This window comes from Mauremys reevesii, linkage group 2 (assembly GCF_016161935.1).
Source record: "Mauremys reevesii isolate NIE-2019 linkage group 2, ASM1616193v1, whole genome shotgun sequence".
In the NCBI taxonomy this organism is placed as follows: domain Eukaryota; kingdom Metazoa; phylum Chordata; order Testudines; family Geoemydidae; genus Mauremys; species Mauremys reevesii.
This window is the reverse complement of record NC_052624.1, coordinates 83,458,454-83,472,598: the sequence shown is the minus strand read 5'-3', so window position 1 is coordinate 83,472,598 and position 14,145 is coordinate 83,458,454. Positions and strand designations below refer to the sequence as shown.

The window sequence follows — 14,145 nt, the reverse complement described above, 5'->3', positions numbered from 1 at the left end:
CTATTTTTAGCCCTAAAGCATAAGCCTGAGTCAGTAACCTGAGCTCTGAGACTTGTGCTGCAGGGCTTTTTGTTGTTGTTTTGGTTTGGCTTTTTTGCTGTATAGATAGACGGTCTCTCCCTAAGCAGGTGCACCCCAGAAGAATTGCATAGTATTGCTCTCAAAGGAGTTGTTGAGAACTTTCATTATTATTCTTGTAGCTCCAGTCACTGAGCAGGACCTCATTGTGCCAGGTGTTGCATAAACAGAACCAAACCACAGCTCCTGACCCAAAAAGCTTCCTGTCTGTGTATGGGAGGAGCGCATTTCCCCTTCAGTGCCCCTAGCTTTGAGCACTTGCTTAAGTAAACATCTCCAGTAAACATTTATAGCAAGAAAAACACTTGATTATTTAAGCTGAGTGCCCTTGCAGAGAGGAGAGAGCCTGCATACTGACTGAAGGGCGCACAGAACAGGAGCCTCTATTGCTGGAGGAAGCCTGCTGCTGAGGGGATGCTGCCAAAAACATTAGATCCCTGCTACAGCTGATATCTGCCACTCCTGTGAAATTGGTCTCCTAGGAGCATGGCTGAGCCCTTTGCAGACACCTTATCTGCTGAGACATTCATGTTCCAGGATTGGGGAGGGAGGGCTATAGAAGCAGGAGTTATCAGGTGCCTCCTTGGATAGAGAGGCCTGGTTGTCAGCAGGTTTCTCTGGCATGGAATCAGGGCACAGGAGTTGTACCACTATTGTGCACAGCCTCCCCCCTCCCAACCAAGCTTGCAGATTCTGCTACTACTGAGCTCCACATCTGGCCAGACATAAAGCACAGTCATATTTAAGCTGCGGAAGGCTCTAGCCTTTAGAGGCAACACTAGATGGAATCCCTAACTTGGCAGTCATGGGAGGAGAGGAAGGTAACTGCTCTGTTAATGTTATTCATAGAATCATAGATTATTAGGGTTGGAAGGGACCTCAGGAGATCATGTAGTCCAACCCCCTGCTCAAAGCAGGACCAATCCCCAAATGGTCCCCTCAAGGATTGAACTCACAATCCTGGGTTTAGCAGGCCAATGCTCAAACCACTGCCTTCATAGGAAATCAACTGCAGACCCCCTTTGCCAGGCTTCCTGTGGAAATTAACAATCCCCAGGCCCTTTTGAAAGAGAATGTGTGAAAGAGTTTGGGGCATTTTTAGACACTGCTCAGGGTCCTGCATAGTCATTCACACCAATGCCAAGGAGGGTGGGGGGGGAAATGCTCCCCTTAGGATTGATATTCACTGTGCAAAGGTGGAAATGACTACACAAGTGCAAGGCCCCCAGAGTGCTAGGTGGTGAACAAGCCGAACAAAAAAGTCCCTGCCACAAAGAGCGTCCAATCTAGTGCCCCTGGGTTTGAGCACAAGATGCAAGGCAGCACAGGAATCCGGACGTTGAGCTCAGTTTAAAAAAAAAAAGTTCTGGTGCCCCAAGCTGTGTGTAACCTGCTAAGCAGATAACAGCTAATGCATGGGTTTATACCATCACTCCCCTTCTTCAACCCCTCTTACAGAACTGAAGTCTGAAATGTACTGTACAAACCCCAATTCTGGCTCCTTACCCTTTGAAAGCTAATCTAACTTCATGGATTGGAAGCTCCGCAGCTGTTATTTTTTGTGGGATGTAGAACTGAAGCTCTTTGGGGAAGGAATGATAGTTTGCCATTTCTTTTTGGTCTGCATGTGTGTGTGTGGAGGGGGAGGTATTAAAATGGAACCTGCGTAAGGTGAAATTTTTTTTTGTAAATCTGATTTTACTACAAATGTTGTATATTTTGTAAGTGGAATTACCAGGAGAAACCTGTAGATCTTAAAAGCATGAACATGTGCTACTATGGCATAAAAGTCCGCAGCCTTCTGCTCTTCATGATTCAATTCCCATGTGTACTACACAGAGCCCCACTGATTCTACAAAGTCTGCCTATGTTAGGCCCTTAAAAGTGACTCCAGCCCTACTTAGGGTGACCAGATGTCCTGATTTTATAGGGACAGTCCTGATTTTTTGGGTCTTTTATATAGGTTCCTATTACCCCAACCCGCATCCCAATTTTTCACATTTGCTGTCTGGTTACCCTAGCCCTACCTCTCCATCTCCACAAATGTGCTCTACCAGCCTGGCTCTGCTAGTGCTGTCACAAAAGGAAGAGATTTTTTCAGGGCTCAGCATCATCCGGGGGTCAGAAGGATCAGGGGGTGGAGTCAACAGTTGGGCTCTTATCTGCTACACACAGCTGCTGCTTGATGAGGTTCAAAACCCTTGCCTAATGTAGAAATAGACCAGAGGAAAAAGTGGCAGATCAAGGTAATTCTGAAGCACAAAGTCACCTTCAGGCTATGGAAAGATCATGCTAATATCCCTGGCCTCAGGCTGTGTGCATCTAAAACCAACACCTGTGATAGAAGGGCTAAGGAGAAGGAAAACATCTACCTGGCACAGTAAAAGCAAGGCTGTTACAGGTTTCAACAGTACTCTGTGCTCTCTGTGTGAATGATAAAACCATTATTTCTATACTGCCCTAAAGGCTGCTTGTCAGTACAAGCATTGTAAGATGGATCCCAGCCTTGAAGAGTTTACAATCAAAAACAGAAAATACAGAATAGGAGCAGGGAAAAAGGCAGTAACATCTTCAACTCTTCCCCAATTGCTGTAATATATTTTTGCCCATTGTCTCATTGTGGCCTCATTTCTATATATATGGGGGTTTTTAGGTCTTAAGTGCTTCAAATCATGGCCTTTCCTTTTGTGTATTGTACAATGCCTATATCTACTTTTATAAATCCCTTAATATCAGAACATTATACTTAATACTGCTGTGAAGATTATGAAAGGATTTGTAAATTACTATGGAATAACCTCTGGTTACACAAAATTATACATCTCTACCTACAGGTAGTAGGTATTGCACAGAGTTGTGAGGCCACTTGAACTCCAGAGTCTCGGTTTCCCTAGCCAATCCATTAGTTGAACCTGGAGAGTAAACTGTGACATAAAAGCAGGCCTACCATGTCCTACAAACAGCAATTTACATATGTAAGAGAGCTGCCACCAGCTAGTAAGACAGTGACTATTATATGTTAAGAATTCTAAGGACAACAGCGAGATATAAAGGACCCATTAAACCCTTTGAGGTAGCAACAGTGGTGGATTAGCCACTGGGCCTTGCACACCCCCACCCCCACCAGCCCTGTGGCAGCTCCCCCCATCCACCCTGAGGTGCCTCCAACCCCACAGCAGCTTCCCCCCTGTCCTGAGGCTCTTTCCCCCCCTCCCGGGAGCCGTGCAGCACCTCCCCACCCCGAGCACACTGCTCTGCTCTAATTCTCCTCCCAGGCTTGTAGCGCCAAACAGCTGTTAGCCAAAAGGGCTCGTTTCCCCCTGGAGCTTACCTAATTACACCAAGGAGTCACGGAGACAGGAAGGACCACAGATCAGATGGTTCCAGTGGGCCAAGTTTGGTGCTTAAGATCATTCCAAATGGCCATCAGCTGGTCATTCAGGGAAATGAAATTTTTTAAACATACTATCCCCTGCTGCAATGCCTTCCCAGCCTCAGTGATATTCAATACCATCTCTCAGAGGCTAGTGGCCCTTTCTAGTCGGCCCAATTTCTTATTATGTTCTTGGCCTTTAAAGATATTCCAAAATGGCAGTTTGTTAGCCCCCCCCCCCCACAGGGGATCCAATTTCTTCTTTTCCAGAGATAAGAAATAAACCCCTGTGTTGTGTGCTAATCTAATGCCCTTGTGAGCAGGAGCAATCTGTAGTGATCTGAAAAATGGAAAAAGACAATATCATTAAAAAATCAATTAAAGAGGGGAAGACAGAGGGATACATTTATCACAGCTGTCCAGAAGCACAGTTGAACTAGAGGAAAGAATAGGCTAATTGTCAGTAGGAGAATTCTCCTGATGTAGAGTCTTTTTTTCTTTTGAAAATGGGGTCAAGCAGTCAGTCTTTGGCACTTCACTGGCGGTGTTAGTGGTCAGCAGGACTCACTAAGGGGGCCTTCCAGCGCGGAGCCAAAGCAGTCTTTCGTTGGTGGATGTTGTACATTCATCCGGTTCCCCAGGACATTGCATTAGTGTCTTTGCAGATTTTACAGCTGGTTTTCATTTAATACAAGTACAGAACATAGAACACAAAACATAATTTTTACTCTGCCAGTAAATCATGGGTATGTTGTATGCTGTTTAGCTGGCATTTAGTTTTTTTTTTATCTCCTGCAACTGCCTTTGAGTTGCTGCCTGGTTCATGATCTATGCTCTTAATTGCTCAATTGCCCAGTCCTGCTCACCTGCCACCCTTCCTGGTCAACCAGGGTGGAGAGGAATGCTAAACCCTTCTCCAGTTCTCAGACTCTGCAGCTGAGAATGATCAAACTGACACTGCAGGACGGTGGGGGTGATAGATTGGGAAGGCTGTTCTTTTACACCCTGGAATCTCTGCGGTGTCTCTTTTCAAGATTCCAGTCCAGTCAGCTACCCTGGCTTCTCCAGTGTCACCAAGCGTCACCAGGGGGCTGCTGGCACAGCCAAGGGCCACATCACATCCATCACAGTCAGACTGTTGGATCTCACCAAACAGTTAAGCTTTGCAAATGTATAACATAGTTTATGCTGCCTGTCTCTATTTCCACAGCAGCTGGGGCTGAAAGCAGCGCACACCAGCGGAGTGGGCATGGCAGGTGGACTCCTCTTCATGGTACTGTCTTGCGGTGTCGGTGGGAGTTCTCTATGGAGGCGGGTCGATTTGACTACAGGAGAGACGTCGCCATTTGTTCACCAAGGAGTCACGGAGACAGGAAAGGTACCACAGGTCAGCTGAGCGGGTGTTCCTCTTGGCTGTGCCAGAGAGAAAGACACACCTTTTTCATGCCCTACCCTTGCTTTATATAACAACACAACAACACCTAGTTTGTCCTCGTCATTTGGTTGACCTATAGACCCTGTACATGTACTATTAGGGGATAATTGGATATACAGGATACATATATCATTTGTATTTGGCTAACTACTATCTCTGTTGAGGACACATTTGTCATTCTGGGACACACACAAGATACACACCCACCTTGATAGATATACTTTGGACATACTATGCATACATGCCATGATGGAGAGCCAACATCTGCGCCAGGGGGCCAGACCCTCTCCCCTGCCTCCCCCCCCCCCCCCCCCCTGCCCCAGCTAGCGCCCCTGCACGCCTGGCTCCCAGCCCGGGGACCCCCAGCACTCGCGGCTCTGCTGCCACCTGCCGGCTGCTGCCCGGCACAGGCGCTGCGGCTGAGGGCCATTCCCACGTGACTGTTGCTAGGTCCCCGAGCCTTCCTCCCGCCCCTTAGGAACCAGGTGACCTTCAACCCTTTCTCTCACTTCCGATTACGTCGCTGCCGCTGATTGGCCGACGGGAACATATAAAGGAACGTCACGGCGCGCGGCCTCCCTCTTTCTCTCGCTGAGCCGAGCGTGGTCTCCATACGGCGTTGTCACCGGGTGAGTCTTGCGGCGGGGCGGGAGCCGGCCTGGGGGACCGTCCGCGCGGGGGGTGGGGGGAAGCTTCTGGGCGGGTTTCGGGACCGGGCGGGGCGGGTGGTTCGTTTAGTGTCGGGCCCGGCTCCGGGATCTCCCGCCCCCCTCCCCGCGAGCTCGCACGCGCCGCCTCGGCCAATCCAGGGCCTTCCGCGAGCCCCGCCAAGCGCGCGCGGGGCCCCCCGCCACGCGCTGGCAAGTGGCAATGTGCGGTTGGGCGCCGCTGCTGCTGTTTCGGGAAGCGGCGGCGGCAGCGGCGTGGTGCGCAGAGCCGCTGCGTGCCCCGTGCTGTGCGCGGGTGGGATGGGTGGTGGTGGTGGTGGGGGGGGCTCGTTTAGGGTTAGCTCAGCTGTACTGCAGGGAACTTAAGCAAAAGCCACACGAGTCACCGATGGCAGAATGGGGCGGTTGCTTTTTTGCGTCCTTTTAACTACAGGTTTTCAGTCGCACCTTGCTTAGATTGCACCCCCCACCCTAGGGATTGTCATGGACATGCAGGGTTGGAAGGGACCTCGAGAAGTCAAGCCCTGTGCTGTGCCAGGGCCAAATACATCTAGACCACCAGTGGCTGCTCTTGACAATTTTTCCTAAAATACTTACTTGTTTCCTAAAGTTAATTATGTCCATGCATATGTGCAGTTCGTAGTAATTTATTTATGTTGGGGTTTTTGCAAACACAATAAAAATAATGTACTATTTCCTTACTGAGCCCAAACAGAATAGAAATACAAATAAAGTGCTTTTCATATTCTTGTCTTTTTTTATTTCTTTTGCTTTTATTGTTGTATGTTTTTAGTAGGGCTGTCAATCAACTTAAAAAAATTAATCACAAATAATTGCACTGTTAATAAGAATACATCTATTTAAATATTTTTGGATGGTTCTATATTTTTAAATATATTGGTTTCAGTTACAACACAGAATACAAAGTGTAGAGTGCTCACTTTATATTTTTGATTACATGTAATTTGCACTCTAAAAATTAGTTTTTTTCGGTTCAGCTCATACAAGTACTGTAGTGCAATCTCTTTATCCTGAAAATTGAACTTACAATTGTAAAATTATGTACCAAAAACTGCATTCAAAAATAAAACGTAAAAGTTGAGAGCCTGTGAGTCCACTCAGTCCTACTTTAGCCAATTGCTAAGACAAATGAGCTTGTTTATATTTGGAGGAGGTAATGTTGCCTGCTTCTTATTTACAATATCACCCCGAAAGTGAGAACAGGTGTTCTCATGGCACGATTGTAGCTGGCATTGCAAGATCTTTACCTGCCAGATGGGGCATATAAATGTTTAGCATTTCATGCTTGGACTACCATTCCAGAGGACATGCTTCCACATTGATGACACTTTAAAAAAAAAAATGCTTTAATTAAATGTGTGACTGAACGACTTCCGAAAGCATGTGCCACAGTTATGTAACAAAAAATCTACATATGTAACTTGTACTTTCATGATAGATTACACTACAGTACTTGTATGAGGTGAATTGAAAGTGTAGTTTTAGTGTAAATATTTGTAAACAATAATATGCACTTTGATTTCAGTTACAACACAGAATACAGTATATGAAAATGTAGAAAAACATCGAAAATGTTTAATACATTTAAATTGGTATTCTATTGTTTAACAGTGCGATTAATCTACAGTCCTACTTTTTAGACTTGTTAGCTACAAGAAAAGCCCGTGGTGACTGCATGTGAGATACACTGATCTAGACCTCCCTAACATGTTTGTACAAACTGTTCTTAAAAACCTCCAGTGACTAGGATTCCCCGATGTTTTGTTACTTCACACAATTACTTCTGAGTAAGTTTGTGGTAGAGTGAACTGATTTGTTGTTCCAGGTTCCCTGTCGTTACTTTAAAAGGGGAACTTTCACAATGTCCGGAGGTCTCGATGTCCTGCAGATGAAGGAGGAGGATGTCCTCAAATTCCTTGCTGCAGGAACCCACTTGGGAGGCACCAATCTAGACTTTCAGATGGAACAGTATATCTACAAAAGGAAAAGTGATGGTAAGTACTTCGGCAGTGCTTTGGGACTTAAAATGTATATTTAGTAGCAGCAACTGGCAATGATGTTTAACATGGTTACATAAGAGAGACCGTACTGGGTCAGACAAGGTCCATCTAGCCCAGTGTCCTGTGTTCTGACAGTGGCCAATGCCAGGTGCTTCAGGGCGAATGAACAGAACAGGTAACCAAGTGATCCATCCCCTGTCACCCATTCACAGCTAAGTGTTATTCTTGAAAAATGAATTCAGCAGAGCTGGGCTCTGTATCTTGTGCAACATTGAGTACCTAGAGTAGGGGTGAGCAAACTAAGGCCACATCTGGCCTGTCAGATCATTTAATCCATCCCTCAGCTCCTGCCGGAAAGCGGGCTCAGGTTTTGCCCCACTCCATCCAAGGAGTGGGACTGGAGGCTTGCCCCCACTCCATGTGGCTCCTAGGAAGCAGCCAGCATGATCCCCTTCCGCATCCTAGTATGTGGAGGCACGGCCAGGTGGTGCTGTGTGCTGCCCTGTCAGCAGATGCTGCCCCGCAGCTCCCATTGGCTGCAGTTCCCAGACAATGGGAACTGCAGACATGGCAGTGTGCAGAACTGCCTGGCTGTGCCTCGGAGCCGGAGGGTGGATATGCTTCCAGGAGCTGCTTGCAGTGAGCGCGTTCCAGAGCCTGCATCTCTGAGCCCTCTCTGCGCTCCAGTACCCTGCCACAGCCCTTATCCCCCTCCCATCCTCCAAACCCCTCAATCCCAGACCAGAGCCCCCTCTTGTACCCCAAGGTCCTCAGTCACACCCCAGAGCCTGCGTCCCCAATTTCCATACCCGGATGTGGCTCTCAGGCCAAAAAGTTTGCCCACCCCGAGGTATATTTGAGTGAAAGTTAACATGCAAAAAAGTGTAAAACTTGGGTTTGTACCTCTTCTGGTTTGTGGTGCACATAAACTTTCACAAACCTCTATTTCCTGCTTATGGTTTTACCTTAGAAATAGTCTAGTCTAACCTGATAATGCTGGAAGGTCTTAGGGATGTTTAACAAAGGTGTCCTTTAGCCAAAATACTAATTAATGCTGGAGTTAAATAGATGATACGGAGTTAGAAGGGACATGCTAACAAAAACAGTCTAAGTTGTTCAGCTTTCATGTTTTAGGTAGGTATGATGTCAAAATTCCAGGCCTCCACCTATACCTCAAAAAGGGCAAATAAAGACCCAAGTGTAGTTTTTTTTCTTGCAAATCACAAACAAATAGAATTTACTAAGTATCTTTTTTCCTTACTGTATTATCTCTTAACACAAGGATGTGCCAAACGTGCAGGAATGGCTTGAGTAACGCTGGTAAATAGGGGGAAAGTGTTGTGCAGGATTTTTAAATTTGTAACTGGTTTATGAAAATCGAAACTTTTGAGTTTGTCAATTTTCCCCCCAGCTATAGTGTTGATCCAAAATTGCTTTCTTTGTCAAATTGTTAAATCAATGACAACTGAAATTCAGAAAGTTTCTACTGCTCTGGGTTTGAATAACACATATGTGGTGATCCTTTGTTTTGTTTTCCTCGTTACAAGTCTTAACTGCACACTGTTAAAGCTCAGAGATTAGGCCAGTTTCTGACCAATGACCTCTTGAGTGTCGGAAGTGTGCTACAGTGAATTGCATGGCAGGATATTCGCTAACACCAGGAGAGGTGTTCCCTCTGTGACTGGGGTTTGATAGTAATCGCTGCCACATGCCAATCTAGTTGCACAAAAGTGCAGCTCCAATGAGAGCTTATACTTGTTGGTTATTGAGGATGCTGATGTTAATATTAGGTATTTACATCATCAATCTGAAGAGGACTTGGGAGAAGCTTCTATTGGCAGCCCGTGCCATCGTTGCCATTGAAAACCCAGCTGATGTGAGCGTCATCTCTTCCAGGAATACTGGACAGGTATGGACCTTACTCATGGGGCGCAAGGCCTGCTTTTGTAGAGTTGTGCTCACTGAGCCTATGTTGCATGCAGGGCTGTGAGGCTAGGTAAATGGAAGCAGGCAACCCGGAATCTAATGCTTATTTTGGACATAGACTCGTTGCATTTGGGGTTTGGGAAGACTGTGTGTCCATTTTCAGCAAATTTCACATATACACAGAAGCTTCGGATCTGTATGTTCTGCAGACACAAGTTAAATAGTTCGTAGTGTGCTGTTCTGTTCCTTTAGAGCAAGTGTCTTGGATGTGAGGGCTAGGTGATGGTAATTAAGGTAATGACAGATTAGTGACTAAATCAGTTGTTTTAGATGGGTTCTCATGCATTCTAATTATGCACATTTCTTTCTTCACTTCTTGTAATCTTGGGGGGGAAAACCTGCTCCTGCATTATACATCCCTTTTGGAGGCCTGGTATTGCAGCTGTCACTTTTCCCAAGTCTCTTGGGAATCAGTCAACATTGCACCTTGGTAGGGGTTGTTGCTGAATGAGATGGTGTCTCTGGGTTTCCTGCATTGCAGTGCTTTCACATTCCATTTTAATGATAAACTCTTTAAGACCTATTTTCATTCTCCAAATCGAGAGATGCTGCCATAAAAGCAGTTATGATGCAGCAGGGAATTTACCCTTCAAATTAAGTCCAGCCTAGCCACTGTTAGCTTTTGCGTCTGCACTGGTAGAGATGGGCAAAAGAGTGGGTTCAAATTCATAGTGTCATGATAGGTAGGTCTTGTATAGGTCTAAGATGTAAGCAGAAGACCTTCAGGTTGTGAATGGATTTTGTTGTATACTTCAACTGTTAAAACTTGGAGCTGACTCTAATTTCTTGCCAATGACCTCCCAAGTGCCAAAAGTGTGCTACAGTGGAGCAGCATGGCAGGATGTTTGTTAAAACTCTGTGACTGGAGTTTGATGGCAATCACTGCCATGTGCCAGCCTAATTGAGAAATCTGATGGGCTTAAAGAATTTTTCAATAAATTAGATTTGGTGGGATATTACTGAGACATTGATGCAGGTAAATGTAACTCTTTTTTCACCTGTGATTAAAGTTTTGCTGCAGCCAGATATGGGAAATTGAAATACTGTATAGAAATTTGGGGAGAAATATTTTGCTCTTTCTTCCATTTCCTTACACCCTTACCCTGTATTTGTTACAAGAGGATCAGTGTAAATACAGAAGCTAGGTAAATAGTAAAGCTAGATTATTAGTGACATTTAAGAGTAGAGTTAAGACCTCTGAGGAGTCGCATATGGTTAGGATTAGGAAGTAGTCCCATGTTTCCACAGTCCTGGGCTGGCTACTTATTTCACTGACAGATGAGGCTTTACTCCATTTCAGTCTCGCAGAGCTGGAAATAATTGTGAATGTGACTACAATTCCATTCTGTTTCATGCCAGAGTTGAGTTGTCGGAGTTCAGTCAGACAATAGAAATTGAAATAGAAAGAAGGTCATTCAAAAATGCATATCCTCTTTGATTGCCACAGTACCATGATAGAGAGATTGTTGATCCAGCTGTATAATCCTGGTTTTGTTTTTACTGCCCTGATAGCGTGCTGTTCTGAAGTTTGCTGCTGCCACTGGCTCTACACCAATTGCTGGACGTTTCACCCCTGGTACCTTCACAAATCAGATCCAGGCTGCCTTCCGTGAGCCGCGCCTTTTGGTGGTTACAGATCCCCGGGCTGATCATCAGCCATTGACTGAGGCATCTTACGTTAACATCCCAACCATTGCGCTGTGCAACACAGACTCCCCGCTGCGCTATGTGGATATTGCTATCCCATGCAATAATAAGGTAATTGCTCTAGTATTCAGTGCTTCTCCCTTTGGCACTCACTCTAGATCCATGGTATGGAAACCTTAGTATGCTCTCTTTCAAAACCCTTTCTGCAGAGAAGGGCTAGAAAGTATTGGCTATCTAATTTGGTAAGAACCAGTTAAAGCCTTTTGCATGGTGTGGGAGGGAGAGATGGTGTGAAGGAGGGATTGAACTGCACATTGTTAGAGCTTGGAGCTGAGGTCAGTTTCTGGCCAATGAACTCTCAAGTGTAGGACATGTGCTACAGTAACCATGGCAGGATTTTTCGCTAACGCCACAAGGGCCTTTGTGGTCCAATGAGTGGAGTTTGATAGTGATTCTTGCGACATTTCTTAAACGTGAGAGATAAAAGTAAAGCACCAAGATGAGTCTTCCAGCTGATGAAATTGCTCTGGAATACATCTGCGCGTCTCTGGAACTACCTCAATGGTGAGGCTTACGGGGGCAGGAGCCTAGGATGTTGATTAGACCCTTACTCTGAAATTTGTTCATACCTAAGTCAAAACTTGAACATATTCAGAATATGCTGTAAATTTTGTCTATTTGGTCAGTTTTTCCTAGCTATGTAAGTTCAGTTACCCCATAAACATACTACTCATATCTGTATTCTTAAAATCTTGATGCTTATGGGGTGCCCATGGGGTATTTTTACCGTTGATCTGAAAAGTGAGCAGTGCCCCAAAGAGTTGCCTTTATCTTTCAAGGACCCTCAGGAAGGATTTGAGGGAAAAATAAGCATTAGTCAGTTACAAGAGCTTGTGCTTTTAAGAGGTTTGGACTTGGTGTGTACATTTTGTGCTCTTTTATAGATTTCAGCTATGGCATGTATCCTTTTTTTTAAGGACTGGTTTTGAACCAAAGGTTAGACACCAGTTTGTGTTTCAGGGGGCCCATTCAGTGGGTCTGATGTGGTGGATGCTCGCCCGTGAGGTCCTGCGTATGCGTGGCACCATCTCCCGTGAACACCCATGGGAGGTCATGCCTGACCTCTACTTCTACAGAGATCCTGAGGAGGTAAAAACTTCTGGATTGGGTTGGGAGTGTGCATGTAGGGGAGGGTATGGAAACAACTTTGCTGGTCACTTGAGGGAAGTTTCATCTGTAATACAATCACTAAAATAGTTAGAACCTCACTTTAACCTCAATTTTAAATGGTCTTCAAGCAGTGCAAGTTAGCTAATATAGGAGTGTACTCCCTCCCGCTGAGATTCTGTCAATCTTGTGTCTGGTAGATTGAAAAGGAAGAGCAGGCTGCGGCTGAGAAGGCAGTTACCAAGGAGGAGTTCCAGGGTGAATGGACAGCCCCAGCACCTGAATTCACCGCTGCTGCTGCTGCTCCTGCTCCTCAGCCTGAGGTTGCAGATTGGTCTGAGGGGGTGCAGGTACCATCTGTGCCAATCCAACCATTCCCAACTGGTAAGTTTTTGAGAAGTGCTGATGGCAGATATAGAAGTTCTTATGTGGGGGATTTTTTTTAAAGAGCTGACTTGGTGATAGTCAGCTGTATGAAACTTTGGAGATGCACATAGAGCTCTGACTAGCTTTCATGTGCATTGAGTGAATTTCCTCAGATTTTCATTAGTTTAGAGTTCAGTTCCATAGTATTTGCCAAACATTTCCTGCAGATGTCCTCTGGTTAGCATGGCTGAATATTGGGAAGTATTTTTTATATTCATCTGGTAAATTTGTATAGATTACCCTGTCTTTAGAGCCTAAGGGGTATGTCTACACTGCACAGTTGTTGCCAAAATTTTTCTTTCATGGGTGCTTAAAAAAGCCCCCCACAAAAGACAAAAGTTTTGCCAATGCAAGCGACAGTGTGAACACAGCTTTGTCAGCAAGAGCGCTCTCCTGCTGACAGCTTATGCTGCTCATGGGGCTGGAAGTATTTTGTTGGCAAAAGTGCTGATAAAATACTGCAAAAGAGCATTCACACACACTGACTCTTAGCGACAGGCTGTGTAGACACAGCCTTGTCACTAAAGGCTGCATAGTGTAGACAAGCCCTTATTTAACCATTTAGATCGGTACTTCTTAGTGGTCACAAATTGTTTTCCAATGGGATACATGAACAGTCAACCACACTTGTTTCCATAAGTGTTCTTGCCTATTCAAATGCATGATTAGATATGCATGTGAAACTAGTTAATAGGTGCACAGGATGCGAGTACAATTGCTGTAGAAGTTCCTGATAGTCACTTTATTATTTCAGAGGATTGGAGTGCCCAGCCTGCCACTGAAGACTGGTCTGCAGCCCCCACAGCACAGGCCACTGAGTGGGTTGGGACTGCCACTGAATGGTCTTAACTTCAATACAAGTGCAGTGAAAGAAGTAAATAAAAGATCGGTTTCTTACACTTTGCATTTCTGGTCCTCCTTTCTGGTATATTTATATTGTTTTTCTGAAATCTCAATTTACTTTCCAGTTAGTTTCTTTAGACATAAGCAAACTTGATGGGGCACTTGCCAAGATTTGGGATGCCCAAGATGTAACCTATAGTTTTCACTTCGTAAAGTCTTATTTGTGCTTTTCAGAAACAAATGCTTCATAGAGCTTGTTCTGATCAGAAAAGTATTAGTGCATGGGGAATGTTGTATATAACTGGTTCAAATAGCTACTCCCTTGACATGTTAGAGGATCGGGTCTTCTACACCTAGATCACCTGTTTTATGGTGGGACTGAAGACTTTCTATAGTTAATGATGGGCATTTTGGACTGTTGATACCATAGGTTTAAAACATACTGTTGGAAAGGTGCCCAGAAATTATGGAGATGTTTCAGACAATCAGTCCACTTTAAAA

At 45.1% G+C, this 14,145-nt stretch overlaps 1 protein-coding gene and 2 non-coding genes across 3 annotated transcripts; all 3 read left to right on the top strand.

Annotated features, from left to right (window-relative positions):
• The first annotated feature begins 5,386 nt into the window (after positions 1–5,386).
• On the top strand, positions 5,387–13,705 carry RPSA (ribosomal protein SA). The gene is made up of 7 exons (XM_039526996.1): positions 5,387–5,515; positions 7,401–7,569; positions 9,366–9,484; positions 11,074–11,319; positions 12,229–12,357; positions 12,576–12,759; positions 13,556–13,705. Exons 2-7 carry the CDS (start codon positions 7,437–7,439, stop codon positions 13,648–13,650), a joined length of 906 nt encoding a protein of 301 aa, XP_039382930.1. The 5' UTR covers positions 5,387–5,515; positions 7,401–7,436; the 3' UTR covers positions 13,651–13,705.
• Positions 9,128–9,287, top strand: LOC120399721. The gene has a single exon (XR_005595320.1). It is a non-coding gene; the product is annotated as a small nucleolar RNA SNORA62/SNORA6 family (small nucleolar RNA).
• Positions 11,515–11,674, top strand: LOC120399720. The gene has a single exon (XR_005595319.1). It is a non-coding gene; the product is annotated as a small nucleolar RNA SNORA62/SNORA6 family (small nucleolar RNA).
• Positions 13,706–14,145: the final 440 nt, after the last annotated feature.